Raw genomic sequence first — 21,513 nt, 5'->3', positions numbered from 1 at the left:
CAGATCATCAAAGAAGGTCAAATACCATCAGATTGGCGACGGAGCATTACCGTACCAATCTTCAAGAAGAAGGGAAGTCCTGCCGATTGTTCTAATTATCGCCCAATCAGGCTTCTGAGCCACGCAATGAAGATCTTCGAACGTATTCTCAACAAAAGGATTCGCCAGATAGCTAAACTTACAACGAACCAAGCTGGATTCGTGAAAAACTGTGGCACAATGGATGCAATCCACGCTGCACGGCTGTTAGTTGAGAAACACCATGAAAAACATAAGCCTCTTCATCTCGCTTTTCTGGATCTTGAAAAGGCCTTTGATCGGGTGCCACATGACCTAATCTGGTTAGTGCTACGAGAACATAGCATTCCAGAGCACCTTGTTAAGTGGGTACAGATGCTGTACGTAGAACCAAGGAGTTATGTTCAAGCTGCCGCAGGAGCGTCCGATGATTTCCGCATCATTGTAGGAGTACATCAAGGCTCTGCCTTATCACCACTGCTGTTCATTCTTGTAATGGACACTGTTACATCCGATCTGCACAAGCCAATACCATGGACACTTCTCTATGCTGATGTCATGTTGGCTGCTGAGAATAAGTCTGATCTCCAGCGCCAAACAGAAGAGTGAAACAACCGACTAGCGCAATACGACCTGCGCCTCAACAAAAAGAAGACAGAGTACATGACATTAGATCCTCGAGAAGTTGGAACCATCCACGTTGATGGTGAAGATCTACCACGAGTAGAGAAATTTAAATATCTTGGCTCCACACTCTCTGCCGATGGCAGACTTACTGATGAGGTCAACACAAGGACACACGCAGCCTGGCTGAAGTGGCGAATGACAACGGGCGTCACCTGCGACCGTCGGATGAAGGACCATCTGAAATCTAAGATCTACCGGACTGTTATCAGTCCCGTCGCTCTCTATGGCACCGAGTGTTGGCCTGCTACGAAGGAGGTAGAACGTCGACTAAGCGTCATGGAGACAAAGATGCTTAGGTGGACAGCTGGCATCACTAGACTGGATCATATTTCAAGCGACTATATTAGGAAACGCTTTGGCGTTGCACCAATCCAGAAGAAAATGCAGGAAAATCGTCTGCGCTGGTTTGGACATGTATTGCGTGCAGAAGACAATACACTGGCAAAGTCAGCGTATACATCGGAAGTCGCTGGAAAGAGGCCCAAGGGACGACCAAGACAGCGATGGATCGTTACAGTGCACGACCTGAAAGCTGTAAGACTACATCCTGACGTGGCCCGTGATCGAATTAAATGGAGACAACGAATCCATACAGCGGACCCTGCCACCAGGTGGGATAAATGCTAAAGAAGAGGAAGAAGAAGATACCATTATTTACTCCAAATCAATTGGTCAACATTGATCTGCATTTAGGGCAGTCGCCCAGGTGGCAGAATCCCTATCTGTTATTTTCCTAGCCTTTTCTTAAATGATAGCAAAGAATTTGGAAATTTATAGAACACTCTCTTGGTAAATTATTCCAATCCCTAAATCCCCTGCTTGTAAATGAATATTTGCCCCAATTTGTTCTCTTGAATTCCAACTTTATCTTCATATTGTGTTCCTTCCTACTTTTAAAAACACCACTCAAACTTATTCATCTACTAATGTCATTCCATGCCATCTCTCCACTGACAGCTCAGAACATACCATTTAGTTGAGCAGCTTGTCTCCTTTCTCCCAATTCTTCCCAGCCCAAACTTTGCAACATAGTCTTCAGTTCATGACAGTGGCAAGTTAAATATATTTAATATATTGTTGTGATTTGAGAATACTATCACATGAAACAGAGTTCTGTGTAACATATTGTGGAAAGTTGCTAGTTAAAAAAAAAACCCCACCTTAAGATTTTTTCTGTTGTAGATGTTTCACAGATCTTATCTGTAAGAATACTAAGAAGATATTACTCGAGGGATCAGAATGGAAATTATGGGTTCTTCTGGTTTTGATTCATTTAAGGCTGCTGGCCTTAAAATGGTGTCTTTTAAATGTACCATTAAGAAATAGCAAACATTTCAACCATGCCAATGATTTGTTCACCAGGGAAACACCTGAGGATAATCTCCCTCGATTCCTGGTTGCTTCCAGGGTCAATGGACAGAGCTTCCTTCCAGAAGATCCATTCTGTTGAGCAATTGTTGGTGGAGAGGTTGATGAGATGCAGAAGGTGCGTGACAGCTCCGTACTTATCAAGACCACTACAGTTGTACAGAGCAAGACTTTATTGGAAGCTACAATGTTCAGACAAGTGCTTGTTAAGGTGGAAAAGGACAAGTCCCCGAACTCCTGTAAAGGAGTAATCTTTCACATGGACTTAGTCAAAGCCTCAGATGATCTCATCTGAAGCCTTGCACATCGGGGAGTTTCAGATGTCAACGACTCGAGGCATGTCAGAGCCAGTCTTTATGACATGGATGCTTTTATATTCGCCTTTAACAAGTAGACACTGCCTGAACGAATTAAAATTTCAATGTTTACACTGATGGTTCGACCCTGTATTCCAGCACCTATGCGATGTTATAACTGGCAACAGTTTGGTCACACATCACCGTGCTGCCAAGGTTCAGCAACTTGAGTGGCGTATAAAAAGGGGCACCTACAGGTGTAGAATGCTCACCACCACCTGTGTGTGTCCGACATACATGGAGAAAAAGAAGATCCAGGAGTTCAAGACACTGGATAAGCTTCCTTATCCAGATGCCCAGAGGAAATTTAAATCATTGGCCCCACCTGAATTCTCAGTCTCCTTTGCTGAGAAGGCAGCAAAAATATGGATAACACCAACAAGTTTTGTAACTTCCACACCTGAGAAACCAGAGCTTACGGACAGTATCTTAAAGCAGCAAGAACCAAGGAAAGACAAATCACTCCACAACCATCGGTAAGTATGTTATTGCTGAAAACATCTGGAAAGGGTACTCCCAGACACCTTTGGCTGGGAAGTTGTCCTCCACAAGGGCGGGGGGGAATGAGTTCTCCAAATAGGGCTGGAAAACCTTCTCCAACCCGATCAGTAGGGTTCACAGGATCCCCGAAGAAGCCCAGCAAACCATCTGCTGCTCTCCTTCAAAGAATAAGGAAATGGCAGGCGAGAGCGAAAAGCCCCAATGGCCTTGTGTTCGATCCGGTTCTGGTGAACCCAGTTCTCACAGAAAGAGGACACCCACCATTCAAAATCAGAGCTCACCATATTCAGAGGGCTCAGTCTCCCAGTCACTACCTCCTGAGGAGATGATGGAAACTGAAGCAATCATGATCATAAACGTTGATGATGACAGAATTGACCCTGACAAAGACAGCAGAAGTTAGCAGGTAGTAAACTGAACGAAGGGCAAGCAATTGTCTTAATTTCGTAGTGCTACCTATCTACACAATGGCACTATTGCAGTGGAACCTAGCTGAGTTACGTCAATTGATATGCCTCTATGGCCTCCATAGTCTGTTGACAGGAATCTCATTTGAGATCTGGACACGACATGACTATGAGAGAATGTAGTCTTTATTCTAAAGACAGAGTAACTGTGGATGGTCTGGCAACTGGGGTCATTTCTACCCTAGTCCACTCACACATCTTCAGTAACAAAGTACCACTCCGTACTCAGATTGATGCAGTTGCAGTTTGCGCTTCATTGCCAGTAATGACAACGGTGCGCAGCATGTAGTTTCCACCTGGTTACAATATTCAGATGCCTGAACTCCCAAGATTTGATCGCTCAGTTATCGCCTCCTTTTATGTTGCTGGGAGATGTGAATGCCCGTAACACCCTCTGGAGTTCTCAGTCTTCCTGTGCTAGGGGTAGGATTATTGAGTGATTGATCAACCAGTTCGATGTTAGCGTGCTTAACACAGGGGAAACGACACATTTCAGGAGTGCACATTCTCACACCTGGATGTCATCTTGTGCAGCCGTGCACAAGATTCTCTGTTACGGTGGCAAGTACACGACCTCTGTGATAGTAACCACTTCCCAAGGCGGCCAAGATAAAACTTGGAAATTGGGAAGGTCCCAGAGAAATAACTATAGGCTCTGCATACCTCCCATATGACTCAACTAATCTGCCTACATCAGAAGAAGTTGAGAACCTAATTTGTAACGCAAAGAGGAAAGGCGAACACCTAGTCCTTGGAGCAGATGCAAATTCACACAACACGGCATGGGGTAGCACGAACTGCATTGCAAGAGGTGAGTCTTTACTAGAGTTTGTTATTGAAACTGAGTTGACGATACTAAACCTAAGAAACAAGCCTGCGTTTATAAATAAAAATCGTAGGGAGGTAATAGACATTACACTAAGCACTACGCATATTACAAACTTTATAAAAGACTGGAAGGTGCTGGAGGAACCATCAATGGCAGACCACCAGAACATCCAATTTGCAATAGATGCGAGACTATGTGGGATTGAGATGTACAGAGATCCAAAATGAACTGGAATAGATACAGAGAAGTTCTAGGGAAGGCTGTTCAAAAAATTCTAACTAACATGAGAGGACAGAAAGAATTGGATGAGGCAGTGGAATTATTAGAAGAGGCCATTATAGACTCATTCCATGAAAACTGTCCTCTCAAAGAAAAGAAAAGAAAAGAAAAGCACTAAACAAGAGACTCATTCCATGACAACTGTCCTCTCAAAGAAAAGAAAAACACTAAACAAGTAAGGTGGTGAAACAACAAACTAGCCAAAATGAAAAAAGAGGTTAGGATGTTGTATACAATAAAATCTAGAAATGGTATTTGGGATGTATATCATAGAAAACTCACTGAGTATAACCTAGAGATACGGAAAGCAAAAAGAAAATCTTGGAGACTGTTCTGCGAGAAAGTGGAATCGCACACTGAAACAGCAAGGCTCCAGAAGGTTCTGAAAGCAACCCATATAAATCGGGTGGGGACACTGGAGAAACCAGATGGGTCGTTTACTCAGGCGGGGAAGGACACGCTGGGGATGCTAACGGCATGTCACTTTCCTAAGGCTGAGGAGATGACAGAAGAAGAAACGGTTGGAACAGAGACCGGAGCTCGAAGAGCAGACTGGAACTATGCCAACAGAATAATCAAACACAACCATGTAAAATGGGCAATCGACACGTTTCACCCTATAAAGGCTCCGGGGCCAGATGAGATACTTCTGATACTCCTACAGGAAGGATGGGAGATACTCGTCAATCCCTGACGGACCTCTTCAGAGCTAGTCTAGTTTTAGGGTATGTGCTGAAATCATGGTCTGAAGTTAAAACAGTATTCATACCTAAGCCTGGAAGGGCAAACTGTGCTCAAGCCAAAGCATACAGACCATTATGTTTTACCTCCTTCATGCTGAAAGCAATGGAGAAAATTCTAGATAAATATATCAGAAGAACAGTGCAACTGAACTCAACGTTCCATGAAAATCAGTTTGCATATAGACCTGGCAGATCCACTGAAGTAGCGCTCCACCAGTTGGTTTGTAAACTAATAATAATGTTATTTGCTTCACATCCCCCTAACTACTCTTTTATGGTTTTCGGAAATGCCGAGGTGCCAGAATTTAGTCCCGCAGGAGTTCTTTTACGTGCCAGTAAATCTACCGACACGAGGCTGACGTATTTGAGCACCTTCAAATACCACCGGACTGACGAGGGAACGGTACGAAGTCGGACGGCGAATTTCGATTCGATTTTTACATATTCGTGAAGGTCTTTCTAAGCTGAAACAGGTAGTGGAAGTCTAATTTTTTGCTGGTCTTTTTAAGGGGGCATTTGGGGGCTCAAAGTTGGCAGTGCGCGCCATGAATTGTACAGTATATGCTGGCACACGTCAGCGCTCACGGCCAGCGGCTGCCCTGCCTCGCCTTCCCTCTCCACTCCTTCGGTTCTCCTCTGTCCCTCACCACATACGGCTGCCAACAGTTGTGTACATGAGACGGAGAGTCCTATTCTATTCGGTCAAGTTCTCCACGACTGATGGCTATTCCACATACAGGAGATCGCATCGGTACTTTGTTATGGCCGCTTGCAACATTATTGCAGCTGTTATTAATGCCTACGGTGTTAATATTCAGGAAGCTACAGAGCTTGCTGATGAAGAGAAAATCATGTATATACAAATAAAGACGATGTTTGATGCAATTTTGGAGGGAAAATGCTAATTTATTCAGGAGGAAGAAGCCGTTTTCGTTGATTCAGAAGACGAAGATGGCGTTGAGGATGGGACAACAACACTGAAAAAACCCAAACACGGAGATGAGTTTAACAAAGATAACAAGTCTTGTGATGGCCAAGGAAGACCCTGTAAGTCAGTGGAAGATTATGATTCTGAATCATTGTTGGACATGTATCAAAAAATAAAGGAATAAGGACCTATGTACGTCGTACGGAAGTATATTTATGGAATCGTCAACCACGTTGAACACACTGGAGAAATTAGGAAATGTGTGATGGTTCGAGCTTATGTGAAAGAAGCGTTCACCAAGGCAAGGATGCGTTATTTATATGTCAAAAATCGGACATTGAGCATTGGATTGGTGAGGGTAGAGAGTTGTATTGCCCCAAACACTCTCTCCAAAGCGAGTCATACTTAACAAACCTTAAAAGGAGTTTAAAAATTTGGTTCCGAAAAGTAACCAAACTAGTCAGAACAACGTTTAAAACAGACGAAGAAGTATGACACGAAGTGGCTAAAAAGTTTGTAACAATCATTAATGAATTGCAAGAAAAGAAAGAGATCCCGAATGCCAATATCTGGAATTTGGACCAGTCCCGATTTGAGTACGAAATGGCAACACAGAGAAGTTATGATTTTCGTGGTGTGAAAGACGTTCTTGCTACGCTTGTTTGCCGAAATAGTTTTACGCACTCCCACACAGTGCAATATCACATTTCTAAAGCCAGAGAAATGGGACATTTATTCTTGATCGTTTTCCAAGAAATTAATGGAAAGTTTGGACCTAGAGTACAAGAAAGTATCAAAGCCCACATGGATGCCTTTAAATATGTCGTAATTGATTATTTATCTTCCGGGAAAATGGGGAAAGGGCATGTACATGACTGGTTTCAAAACATTTTCCATCCGCAAATACAGGAAGACGGAAGAAATCTTCTTCTCATAGATTCATTCAGTGGCCAGGGCAAAAATGCACAACTGACGAACAAACATGTACAAATTGAATACATACCGAAAGGAACTACCATACATATCTTTGCAGGCCGTGTGATCTTGGACTCTTCCTGCAACTAAAATGTTTAGTCCGTCGAATGGACAACATTTGCTGGGTAAGGAATTTACACGGCCAGTCAAAATTAAAACCCAAAAACAGACCTTTCATTATAACTTGTCAAATACTAGCGCATAATCAATTATTATTATTATTGATTTATTATTTTTCTCTAGATCTACAGTAAGAATACCTATTTGATCCGTTAAAGAGAAAAATAACAATGTCCAGCCTAAGCCAAAATTCACATTCTATGTACTGTACAGAAAGGAAAAAAAAAAGAAAATGATACATTACACACTCTATGTGCTGTACAGAAAAAGAAAAGAAAATAATGTACGGAATGAACAGAAAATGAATAGAACAATTTAGTAAAATAATGAGACTTCTTGGACATGGCATGAATCCCCTAGGATACTCCGGAAACGTGACGCCCCAAATGAAGGTCACCACGGTAGTCATCCTCGGCCTCTTCATGTCACGTCCAACTTCTCTCCTGAATATTTCTATTGTTTTCCCAGAATATGCAATTTAAGCTGTATTATGAATGTCACAGACCTTCGTGCCCCTGCTGAGTAAACACGCGAACCTTTGCACATTCCATTCCTCCTACATTTCCTGTACTTGACTCCCTCTGAGTTGCTGAATCCATACTTCCGTTGCACACGCATTCTGCTACAACGTACTCTGCTCACGTTGCCAGTTTATCACTGCACTACTTATCTGTTCCTGCTCATCTTATTCAACCATGCTTAATGTAATTTAAATAATCATATACAACCAACTTTGCTTACCGATCTACCGTTAATTAATGAATCACTTACCAATACCATTTAAACTGTGCTCTCTCTCTTATCATCCATCCATCATCACCTTTCATACTTAACACTTCAATTCCAGTCCTCCCTCTAAACTTCAATACCTTTCTTATCATCCATCTATCGAACTCCACAAACCATCCATCTTATTCCAGGCCACATTTACTTCAACAGTTAGAATACACATACAGACACCATCACTTGAATAAATACCATCTAAACTTCGTTAGCTCTCCTCATTTCCATCCATCATCTAAACTTCGCTACCTCTCTTATCATCCATCTATCGAACTCCACAATTCATCCATCTTATACCTAAAGACACTTGACTAAATACCATACAATTACAATACACTTAAAAACACCTTATCACCTCATTACCTCTCTTATCCTTCATCCATATCGATACCATTTAAACTTCGCTACCTCTCTTATCATCCATCCCTCATCATCACCTTCCATTCTTAACCCTTCATATCCAGTCGTCATATCATCACTTGAATAAATACCATACAATTAATCCATCCATCTTTTACCTAAAGACACCATCACTTCAATAACAATTATACTACACATACAGGCACCATTACTTGAGTAAATACCATCTGAACTTCGCTACCTCTCTCCTTCTAGGCCACATTTACTTCAACAATTACAGTACACATACAGACACCATCATAAACTACGCTACCTCTCTTATCATCCATCCATAGGCAAACCATGTTACTTACTACTGTTACTTGACTTTTTACTTCTCGTAATTACTCCTTCCATTTTTCCCTTTTTGTCCCATAGCTCCTTCAAACTCAAGCTTCTCCCTTTAATCACGGCACTTCTTACTTCTGCTTCCTCCCTCAAACCATTATTCTCGCTCCGATTCTGTCCACTTGTCTTCCCCTGCGATTCTTTTTCCATCATCTCTTCCTGCATCCTGCTTTCTTCCCTCGCGCAGACCTCAGACACTAGTTCATCCATTAATTTCCTGGCTACTTCCATCCTCCTTGCATTTCCTTTTTCTTCAGCTCTTTTTACGATCTCTTCCTAGGAACCCCATCTACTGCGTTCCTCCCTTTACAGTATGTACATCAGCCCTGGTAGTTTCTTCTTGCCTCGAACTCTCAGCCCTGCTTTTTTTCTTCTTGCCTCACATCATCCCTGGTAGTTTCTTCTTGCCTCGAGCTCTCAGCCCTGCTTTTTTCTTCTTGCCTCGAACTCTCAGCCCTGCTAGTTTCTTCTTGCCTCAAACTCTCATCCATTAATTTCAGTTTCGATATTGTCCACTTTCGGGTCCAATTCCTGTCGCTCACCACAAGTATCTGGCCACGAATATACGCTTTCAGTCCCTGAATTTTTGCTTTCACAAAATGTTTCTTGAGAATTTTAAAATTCCTACTCTCTTCTCTTCCGAAATCTCTCTTAACTCTAATGTTCTCACACTGTAGATTACCAGCGTTCCTTGTCACTATATCTGCCATCAATGAAGATAGCAGCGACACTTTTATGGGCCTGTGCCCTCCCACCTTGCCAACTCTCTCCACATTGTCTATATCTACCTCACTGAAATTTATTTTCATTTTCTTTTGTATGACATCTACCATTTTGTAAATAATATCCACTTTAGATTCTGCCTTTTCTTCCTCCACCCCATAAATAAATATGGATTTCTTCTTACGCTCCTGTCTGCAGACTTCAATTTCGTTCTTCAGGTTTACCATCTCTTCTTCCATATTTTTTATTTTCTCTCTTAGTGACACCAGTTCTTTCTCGCTGCCTTCTATCATCGCCTTCGTATTTTTCATATAATCCTGGGTCCACTGTCTCGTCTTTTCTTGCTCCTGGACTTGTTCTTGAAGCATCTTCTTTAATTGCTCAAACGGCCATACCTCCTGTATTACTTCTTTTACTACTTTCCTCATAGCCTCTACGTCTACCCAACTCATCCTATCTATCTCCTTGCCGACCGCTTGACACTACCGCTTCCCCACTCCTACTCCACTCCACTCAGCAGGCGCACGCCACACGATACGTCCGTCCTCCTTACTGGCTTAAGCTAGACTGCATAACCAATTACAAGCTGATTGTTTTGTACCAACGCTGAAATATGCTTGGAAAGCAGGTGGTTATTCCATTAATGACAATATACCACAATTTCATACTGTCTCGCAAATGAATTTTCATGATTTGACTGATACAAAGTGTGCTGGAAATGATTGTAACAATTTTTCGTTTATAAGGTGCGCACATTGTTGTCTTGTGTTTTGTTTTTCACATTTTGTGTTAATTTTCACTATCATGTCATGAGCAATGGACCAATGCCAGACTGTGTTAGAATAAAGTCATTTCTTGAACACTTTGAATGTCATGATGATGCAGATGATATTTGATTATGTATTATTTGTATGTTAAGTAGTGATTTGTAAACACTTTTTATTGTTTATTTATTCCGTAATGAATTAATCTTTGTAAATAAAACGTCCCAACTAACGTCAGTCTTCACCCGCAATCCCCTGTACACAACTGTAGGCAGCTCTATGTGGTGGAGGAGAGAGAACCGAAGGAGGGGAGAGGGAAGGCGAGGCAAGACAGCCGCTGGCTGTGAGCGCTGATGTCTGCCGGCATGTACTGTACAATTCATTGCGCGCACCGCCAACTTTAAGCTCCCAAATGGCCCCTTAAAAATGACTAGCAAAAAATTAGGCTTCCACTACCTGTTTCAGCTTTAAAAGACCTATACGAATATGTAAAAATCAAATTGAAATTCGCCGTCCGACTTCGTACCGTTCCCTCGCGAGCCAGAATCGAACATGCCAAGTTGGGGTCAGAAGGCCAGCGCCTCAACCGTCTGAGCCACTCAGCCCGGCAGTTTGTAAACTAGAGGAAAGCCTAGAATATAAAGAAATTGCACTGGCGGCATTCCTAGATATAGAAGGAGCCTTCAACAATACAACCTCTGACACTCTAATCAAAGCATTGGAAAAGAGCAAGGTGAGTGAAACTGTCATCAAATGGATTAATTTCATGTTAGACGGAAGGAAGATAAAAGCAACCCTGTTTGAAGAAACTCTGACTGTTAGGGCCATGCGAGGCTGTGCTCAGAGAGGAGTTCTTTCTCCTCTGCTGTGGAACCTCGTGGTGAACAAAATCATAACTATGCTCAACGAACAGGGTTTCTGTATACAAGGCTATGCAGATGACGTAGTGATTGTGGTACGAAATAAGGTGTTGAGTGTTATCCAGGACCTTTATGCAAAGATCACTCAACCTTGTGGAGAACTGATGTCGGGAGGAACAATTATCAGTCAACCCGAACAAGATAACTCTGGTCCCTTTTTACAAGGAGAGAATTAGAGGGGAAGAGATCACTGAAGCTCTTTGGGCAAGACATATACAGTCATAGGAAAAAGTATTCGTACATCTTAAATGGTAAGCAATGTTGTCGTTTGTACCTGACGCCTTGTCCACAGGCCGCTAGAAACTCCACTACTTTTCTATATTTCGATATTTCGTGAAACAAGAATATGAATACGTACCAAAAATATCTATAGTACTTCAGAAATGTTCGCTTTAACATATCATCCAATAAGTTCGAAATATAGATGCATAAAAAGTATTCGTACAGATGGATTATCTTCATATCAAAGTCCTTGATGACATCCCCTGAAATGCAGGTAAGCAGTAAAGGTCACGTCTTTTACCAAGTCAGTTTTTCTTCAATCGTTCTAAACAACAAGTGATACAGTCAATAAGTAAGATGGACCGAAAAATGAAAGAACAACAGAAGAAGAGAGAGTAATTATAATTCGGGCTCATAATTCCTGTAAATCGTTCTCGAAAATATCGAAACTTGTGAAGAGACCAAGATCTACAATTCAGGGAATTATTGACAAGTATCTTTCAAAAATGCACGTAGATGTGGACGTCTATGCAAACTAGATGATCGAACTAAAAGACTAATCCTCAGGAAAGTTAAGAAAACTCCTAGAATCAATGCTGCAAAACTGAGGTCTGAACTAGGAAATGATTTAAAACCTAATATCTGTGCTTCCACAATTCAAAAGTTTTTATATACGGATGAGTATCATTGTAGAAATGCCAGGCGAAAACCTTTAATTACCCCAGCAAATAGGAAAAAAAGACTACAAAGTGCTACAGACTATAAACATGCTTCTCTAGAATTTTGGTATCGAGTTATATTTTCGGTTGAAAGAAAACTTTACTATTTTTAAAGAACATCGCAAAAAGGTGCTGAGGAAAAAGAACCCAGAACTCGAAGAAAAAGTCTGCTTATTCAGTGAAGCATGGTGGAGGTTATTTGATGGTTTGGGGGTACATAAGCTCAGCTGGAGTAGGTTCCTTAGAATTCATAGATGGAAAGATGGACCATAAATACTATATTGAAATTTAGAAGAAACATCTAGCGCCAAAAAAATGGGGCTTCTGGGTAATTATGTATTCATGCAAGATAATGGTCCAAAGCATACGCCCCTTGATACAAGATTGTGGATTTTGTACAACACAGCCAAATACACGGTAACACACACCCCCAATTCCCGAATCTGAATCAGATTGAAGATGTGTGGGCTTATCTTAGAGAGATTGAGCACAAGAAATATTTCATCAAAGTCAGCTTTGAAAATGGCTCTTTTGGAAGAATGCGAGTAAGATTGAGCCCACCTTCAGCCCCAAAGTAGTTCATTCAATGCCTACGTGGCTTGAGGCCATTGTAAAATCAAAAAGATTGCCAAGAAAATACCAAATGTGCACTAAAATCAGTGGGGAATGAAAGTAAAACCGGACTGTACGAATACTTTTTACGAGTTTGAAATCATGGTATTTTAATTTATTTATGTATTAATGACAGAGATGTCTATTAATTGTATGCTTTATTGTGTATATATCCTTACATAGTGTACAGAAAGCTAATCTGTCTATGTTATACAACGCACATGACAATAAGTGTATTAAATAAAGTATTTTTTGTTACAGTATGAAGTGTACGAATACTTTTTATTATGACTGTATATATATGGAAAAACAGGCACTACACCTAGGTGTAGTGTTAGATAAAAATTTAACCTGGAATCCACACATAGAAAGGAACATAACTCGGGCCAAGAACTTGCTGTATGCATGTAAAAGAGCCGTTGGGAAGACATGGGGCCTAAGACCATCAATGGTAATGTGGATATACACAGTGGTCATTAGACCGTTGATGGCCTGTGCTGCAATCATCTGGTGGCAGAAAGTAAGCCAAGGAAAAGTTGGCAGTAGCTTGGATAGCCTACAGAGAATGGCATACATAGCCATAACTGGGGCTATGAGGACTACGCCAACAGAAGCCTTGAATACTTTACTAGACCTCCCATCTCTATGCAGTTTCATAATAGGACAGGCTAAAATGAGTTCATATAGATTGGCACAATCAGAGTGCTGTAATGCACAAAGACCCAATCTAGGACACTGTAAAATTAACAGAGTAATAATAGAGGAAGTTCTACACATGCCTTCTGATCATATGATACCAAAGTACAACTTTGATAAACTGTGACCCAGATAATAAGAAAAGAAGATTGGGATATCGACAAATAGAATACTGAAAAAAAAGAAGATATAGTGTGGTGAACTGATAGCTCAAAGACTGTGGATGGCACAGGAGGAGGGATCAACAGGAGAAGACCTGAGAGATCAGTTCAGATGAGCCTGGGCAGACACATTACAGTCTTTCAAGCTGAAATGGTCTATCACAACATGTCTTGAACATCTGAAATTGAACTATAGGAATAAGAACATTTTCATTTTTATGGACAGCCAAGTGGCAATAAAGGCACTAGAGGCAGTCCAGATAATATCCAGTATTGTCTTGTATTGCCACTCACTTCTCCTAAAGCTCTCAAAGTACATTATCAAAATAATATGGGTACCAGGGCATGCAGGTATAGAAGGAAATGAAAAGGCAGATAACCTGCCAAGGAAAGGGGCAGAAACACATTTTGTAGGCCCAGAACCTGTATGTGGGATTTCGTATGGACAAGCCTGACACTACATAGGAAAACGCGTACAAAAGAAACAAATGGAAAACTGGAAAAAATACTCCAGGATGCAGGCTTGCAAAGGAATTGATAAAAGGACCAGACAAGAAGCATACTAAAGAACTGTTGAAACTAGCAGAGAAAATATAAGATGGGTAGTAGGACTATTGACAGGACACTGCCATCTGAAAAAACACCTACATAGAATTTGAGTAATTTGAGCAGAGGAATCAGCTGAACACATACTTTTCGAATATGAGGCGCTGGGTAGAATCAGACTCTCCACTCTAGGACTACCAGGTGAAGAGAGAGGAAAAATCCAAGAAGACCCGATAAGAACAACCTGCAGCTTTGTGAAGGGAGCAGGTATATCTAGGAGGGAATGAAGGGAAAACATGGTAGCAAAAGATCTTAGAGGCCGATGCTAATTAGAAACTAATATTTAGAGGTTCCATGTGAAGAAAAGAAGAGAACCACTTCCCGATACTTCTCACGCTCTTGAATCAAAGGCAGTCCGAAGTACTCAAGCATTGTCTACTTTGGCGGGCAAATTGTTGAGAATTTTTCAAATGCGCAGTGATGACCAATGATATGCTGGAGTCTGTTGATGGCCACATTTTTTTCATTACAACTGGAATTCTGGCAGCTGCAGAGGAACCAATTCCTTCCTCGTCCAGCATCCCTCGCCAGAAACAGGTTTCATGGTGGACCAATGAAAATGCAGCAGCTCTAGGTGATCACTGGTAGGCTTTTAAGCATTATTATCGGAATCCTACGATGGTCATTCATGTCACATTTAAGCGTCTGCACACTAAGGCCCTTTTTTCTTTTTTCTTAGAAAGTAAGAAAGCTACGTGTATGTCTCTTCCATGACGGCACATACTCCGTCATCACAAATGTGGACAAAACTCCGCCGTATTGTCGAAGTACAGAACTCTCCCTCAGTCCCCAGAATCTCCCTTAACGGAGATGTAGTTATGATTCCTTCAGTCATTGCAGACCACATTGTGTTGCATTTCACAGCTCTGGAAGATATCACCTGCATTTCTACAAATTAAGTGTGAAGCAGAGGCACATCATCTCTCCTTCACCTCTAGTGCTTCGCATTCCCATAACGTGCCTTTCATGGAGTGGTAATTGTGGAGTGCACTTGTGCTGCTCAGGGTCACTGCTCCTGGACTGGACAAAATCCATAATCAAATGCTTGAACAATTGAGTGATTGATGTCTCAAGGATATCCTCACCCTATTCAACAGAATGTGGAATGTGGGAGTGTTTCCACCCCAGTGGCGTGAGGGAATTGTGATCCAGTTCCCAAGCCAGGTAAACATCCAAAACTTCTGGATAGTTATAGGCCAATATGTCTTACAAATGGTCTTTGTAAGCTATTGGAAAGGATGGTTAACCGGAGTCTTGTGTGGGCCATGGAAAAGGATGATCCCTTGTCTAACTACCAGTGTGGTTTTCACTCTCATCGGTCTGCCACCAATCATCTGGTCAGACTGGAGAGCCCCATTAAGGAGGCGTTTCTCCAGAAGGAACACCTAGTCGCCATATTTTTTGACCTGGAAATGCTTACGATACTACCTAGCTATATGGGATACTCTCCACACTATACCAGTGGGAATTTTGGGGAAATTTACTAACGTTTATTGAGAACTTCCCTCCAGCTCTTTCAAATCATAGTAGAGAATGCATTTTCTCAATATTACATTCAAGAAAATGGAGTACCACAGGGATCTGTACTGAGTGTCACATTGTTCGCAATTGTCATCAACAGCTAGCTGCCGCTGCTGGGCCCGTAATCATCCCATTACTGTATTTAGTTGATTTAGCTCTACATTACAGGTCTGGAAGTATGCTGTTTGCTGAGAAAACTACAGCAAGCTATTAACTGAGTCAACAGATGGGCCCTGAAACATGGTTTTTAATTTTTAGCGGCAAAAACCTCAGCTGTAAACTTCTGTCAACGTCAGCTTGTGCATCCTGAACCAGAGCTCTGCTTGTGAAACAGTATCTCACCAGTGGTAGACACTTGCAGGCTCATTCCCATCCTGTTCGCTGAAGCAGGAGTTCCACCTTTACAAAAAAGAAGGCAGCAATTATTCCTCACGTATGCTGCCAAAATTTGTAAAATGCTGCTACATCCAAGCTATCACTGCATCTTTAGTACCCAATACCATCAGGGTTACCAAGACCAGCCGAATGCCACATGGCCAGTTGGGTTTCCAATTGAGAGCTTGTGTCATGAGTTAGATGTGGCTACTATAGCAAAGGTTTTGGTTCCACCTAATCAATACCAATTTATTTTAAAAACTATTGTTTTTAAGTTAGGTTTCTCAATGGCACTTCATGGGGGCTGACCGTGTGGTGCTGCTACATTTCTACATAGCTACTAGAAATATTTTAGAATCTATATAACATCATTTTATATGCATTTCTAATTGGATGTAAGGTTATGTTAAATGGCTGATGATGACCCAACTGTCGGGCCAAAACTAGTCTCATGTGTATAATACAATAGTCTGTAAAATAAATTGCTATTGATTAGGTGGAACCAAAACCTTTGCTATAGCGTCTATCATCAATACAGAACATGAAACTAATCTACTTTGATATTGGATGTGTCTACCAGCAGTTGTCTTCAGCAGACTTCTAGCGAGATACCTCTGTGGTTCATTCCAGGACCGGATATACAGCTAGATATACACCGTAGACCCAAGGTGAACACGGGTGCCTCTGTTCATCGAACGTACAGTATTTCAAAGAATTCGTTCACCAGTATCTGGCTGCATGGCATGTCTTCACAGATGGTTTTAAGATGGGAAAAAATGTAGGTTGCTCTTTCATGTAAGCATAAAGATTTTGCTTCCTAGCGTTTGTAGCGTGTATACTGCAGTTTGCACTGGGTAATGAAAGAAACCACTTTCTCATGTGTTCTGACACGTTAAGTTCTCTGTAGTCTATCGACACCTGTTGCCCTCAACATTCATTGGTGCAGCAGATTCATGACCTTCTAGCCAGATTATGTGATGTTGGCACCAGAATCACTGTCCAGCTCCATGGCTAAATGGTTAGCGTGGTGGCCTTTGGTCACAGGGATCCTGGGTTCGATTTCCGGCAGGGTCGGGAATTTTAACTGTCATTGGTTAATTTCACTGGCACGGGGGCTGGGTGTATGTGTCGTCTTCATCATCATTTCATCCTCATCACGATGCCCAGGTCGCCTACAGACGTCAGATCAAAAGACCTGCACCTGGCGAGCCGAACATGTCCTCGGACACTCCCGGCACTAAAAGCCACCCGCCATTTCATTTCACCAGAATCACTTTCACATTGGGATTGCAGGAAATAAACTTGCGGATGAAGCTACAAAGGAAGCATTACTTTTACCTCCTAGACCTTTGAATTTACCTGCTAGGTTTTGTTCTCAGCTACATTGAACAATCTTGGCGTCCTGGGAATCTGAGTGGCTAGCTATCCGAACTCCTAACAAGCTGAGAGCAATTAAGAAGACAACTGCCGTGTGGTGGTCCCCTTTCCGGCCTTCACGGAGAGAGGCTGTTCTTTTGTGTAGGTTGAGGATAGCTCATGGATGATGTTATGCACGCACTGATCTCTCTGGCCTAAGACAGAACCTTGGCCAGCAGGAGACACTCGAATTCATACTAGCCAATGATACGATTACTGCTGATCTCATCATTCGCTTTATGTGTCAGAGTGGATCAGGGGTGTGTAAATTTCAAGTGTTCTGTTACTCAGGGAACTTGTGTTCTCTTTCCATTCTTTAGTTACCTTTTCAGCTTAATATTATAGTTTTTATTTTTTTTATTTTGTACTTCATTTTGAAATTTCTTTGATTTTTTTTTCCAAAGTTATTCAGAGAGGATAATTACCAAGTTGTACGTCCTGTTTAAACAAAAATCACCACCACCACCTTCTTTTTGATGTAACCTATGATTTCCTGTATACGATCATTATCTCGTACCCCTTTTACAGGTGCATCTTTCATATTGTGCATGACATTCATTTCAGTTTTTGAATATAACAACTTAAATTCTGAACTTTTCTATTTGTCTGCTCATTTCAGATTCTGGTTTTGTGGTGCTGCAAGGAACAACCTATTGGACTGACCTGTTTGTCCGTCACTTTCTCTTCCAAACCGAACATTGTATAGACTGTGATGACCTACTCTTTTTTGTTAGGAAACGCCATATCAAAGGGTCTTCCCGGTATCTTCCAAAATTTGAGGTATATCTCAAGTGTGTGTTGTATGATGAGTAATGATGTAGTTTTATGAATGAGAAAGAATTCCATTTAGGATTTGTACGTCAAATTGTTGCATAAAATGTTATTTAGCGTGTGTTGACAATGAATCCTTATATTGAATAAAATAGATGGAGTACACCTTTTCAGTACTGTTCAATACTCCTAAATAGAATACAGTTAGCTTATTAAGAGTACACATTTTGTCCCTATGAGGAACATCCTTAGTTGTAAGATAATTGAATACAAGAACTCCCAAAACTTAGAGATACACAAAACTACAGGTTTAAAAGAATGGCATGTGCTTATTAAAGGAACGTTTTAGTTCAATATGCATCTGATGTTTAGATAGTAATCTAAATGTCTTGGATTTTATAGTCCCCCCCCAAAAAAAATAGCCATAACACTTGATTTTAGAAAAGGTGTGCAGCAAAGACTAAAATTGGTAAACACATTAAAATAGAATGTAATTAAATCTTACGTCCTTAAAGTTCAGTGAAATCTGGTTAAGATATTCAAAGAGTAAAATATTCCTTTACACATTATGATGTTGCATCACTTTGGGCTTCCTGAAGCCAGAGGAGCTCCTCTCTGATTTGCAACATATGATGATTTTCATAAACTATTGGAATAATTGGAGTAAAACTTTTTTTTGCTAGGGGCTTTACGTCGCACCGACACAGATAGGTCTTATGGCGACGATGGGATAGGAAAGGCCTAGGAGTTGGAAGGAATCGGCCGTGGCCTTAATTAAGGTACAGCCCCGGCATTTACCTGGTGTGAAAATGGGAAACCACGGAAAACCATCTTCAGGGCTGCCGATAGTGGGATTCGAACCTACTATCTCCCGGATGCAAGCTCACAGCCGCACGCCTCTAAGCGCACGGCCAACTCGCCCGGTTGGAGTAAAACAGTGAAGGATTTGAAGATTGAGAGAAATTGTTATCTTTATGAGTGGAAAAAAGAAAAAAAGAAATTAGTGCAAAGATCCCTTGTGGGTGGGGGACGCAGATGAAGAATATACCTATGGTATCCCCTGCCTGTCATAAAAGGTGACTAAAAGGGGCACCAGGGGCTCTCAACTTGCGAGTGTGGGTTAGCGACCACGGGGCCCTTAGCTGAGTCTTGGCATTGCTTCCACATGTGCCAGGCTCCTGACTTTCATCAATCCTGTCCTACCTTCCTTGGTCAACTTTTGTTCTTTTCAGACTCTGAAGGTATTAGAGCATTCGAGGCCTAGGGAGGCTTTCATTTTCATGCTCTTCGTGACCCTTGTATTTCTTTGTTCGATACTTCATTTTTCAAAGTGACCAATCCCTTCGTTTTTATTTTTCTCTCTACACCCTGTCGGAGGGGGGCGCAGGCGAAGATTACACCCACGGTATCTCTTCTTGTCATAAGAGGCAACTAAAAGGGGTGACCAAGGGATGATATTAGAACCATGAAATTACTTGTGATTAGTACCTCTATGTGCAGAACACTATGGGTCAACATTACTTGTGGCTAATACCACCTTGCGAGGAAAATCATGGCTCTACGTTACATAGGAGCAGTACCATTATGTGAGGAACACTAGGGTCTGAGTGTTGCTTGTTATAGAGGTCATCATGTGTATTCCACTGGTCAGTTCCACTGTGTTCGAGAATAGATCTGCATTACCTATGAGTAGTACCACTTTATAATAAACACCCTGGGTCTACGTTGCCTGTAGTTAGTACTACTGTGAGAGAGTGGTTAGTACTACTATGTGCGAAACACCACGGGTTTGACTGGCGCCCATGATTAGTACCACTACATGAGAAAAACCATTGGTCTGCATTGCCTGAGAGTATTATTATTACATGAGGACCACCATGGGATTGTGTTTCTGTGGGCATTTCCATAATGTGTGATGCACCATGGGTCTGCATTGCCTATGATTAGTCCCACTAGGTGAGGAGCACCATGGGTCTGCGTTGCTTGTGAGTGGTGCCCTTGTGTCCAAAACATCATGGGTTTTTGTTACCTGCGAGTGTTGCCATTGTTGTGACATACCGTGTGCCCAGTCTACATTACCTTTGATTAGTACCGGTACCATCATACGAGAAACATCATGAGTCTGCATTACCTGTGATTAGTACCACTGTAGGAGGAATAACGTGGTGGTTCTTTACTAGTGATTATTACCATTGTGAGAGGGCGGTGACCTCGATGTTAGACCCCTTTATGTAATGAAGCATCATCCCAGGAATTAAGACATTGTGAATTGGATCCACTGTTTATTTTTGTTTCATGATCATTTTCTTATCACCATTCGTTTTAGATTCTAGTCAGCGAATACATTTTGAAGTTTTAATTTGCATTTCGTTACACCTCGTACCATTAGGGACCGATGACGTAGCTGTTAGGCCCCTTTAAACAACAAACATCATCATTAGAGCAAAGTTAAGAAAAGGAAGAAGAAACAAAAAGAATAATGGGAAGTAAAGACAAAATTTAATATAAGTATTCTCTCCCCTGCAGGCCCCATTGTACGGATGTGTATGTTGGCTATGCTGTGTAAAGATTAACATGTTCTTTGTACCTTATAGCCAAACCTTTTCCAGACTGTATCACTGCCTACATGTTTGGCATGCTAATGCAGTCAAACATAAAATATATTCAGCAATGGGAGAGCATATGTTTGAAAAGAATCATAAATTTACAGACATTTCTAATGAAATGGGATTAATACATTCGGCCAAAAGGGAAAATTCATTAAAAATTTATCTTACTCAAAAAAAAAAAATCACTTTGAATCAAGTTTGAATGAAAGAAGTACAGATGAGAACTCATTGTATAAACTAGCATTTAATAATTTAAGGAAGAAAAAAGATAAAACTTTAAGATCTTTAATTTATTTATGTATTCTCGTTCAACATCATCTAAATATTAAAATGTTATGTAATGATAATGTTCATAATATATCACTAATGTTTGTTTATTCATTGATATGGTCTAAACAAAAAGATGTGTTATATTCTTTTTATTCTTTGATTGGACTTCACTGATGTGGGGAATGCACTATGTTCCTGAAATATGTATGATTAATTAATTTTCAGTTATAAAAATGTATGACAAGGTGGACCAGACACATACTATTTTAAATAGCTTTTGATAATAACGTCGCCATAATTCACGTGGCCACATTTAATGCACGCACC

At 41.1% G+C, this 21,513-nt stretch overlaps 1 protein-coding gene across 1 annotated transcript in view; it reads left to right on the top strand.

Moving 5' to 3' along the window:
* The window catches only part of LOC136872667 (uncharacterized), a 137,564-nt gene that overhangs the window by 28,925 nt on the left and 87,126 nt on the right, over nt 1-21,513 (top strand). The window contains exon 2 of the mRNA XM_067146479.2: nt 18,156-18,316. Coding sequence (XP_067002580.2) covers nt 18,156-18,316 — 161 coding nt within the window. The remainder of the gene's footprint in view (nt 1-18,155; nt 18,317-21,513) is intronic.

The sequence above is a fragment of the Anabrus simplex genome, chromosome 4 (genome assembly GCF_040414725.1).
Source record: "Anabrus simplex isolate iqAnaSimp1 chromosome 4, ASM4041472v1, whole genome shotgun sequence".
Lineage (NCBI taxonomy): Eukaryota > Metazoa > Arthropoda > Insecta > Orthoptera > Tettigoniidae > Anabrus > Anabrus simplex.
The sequence above is the reverse complement of the archived record's forward strand: the minus strand, read 5'-3'. Positions and strand labels throughout refer to the sequence as shown.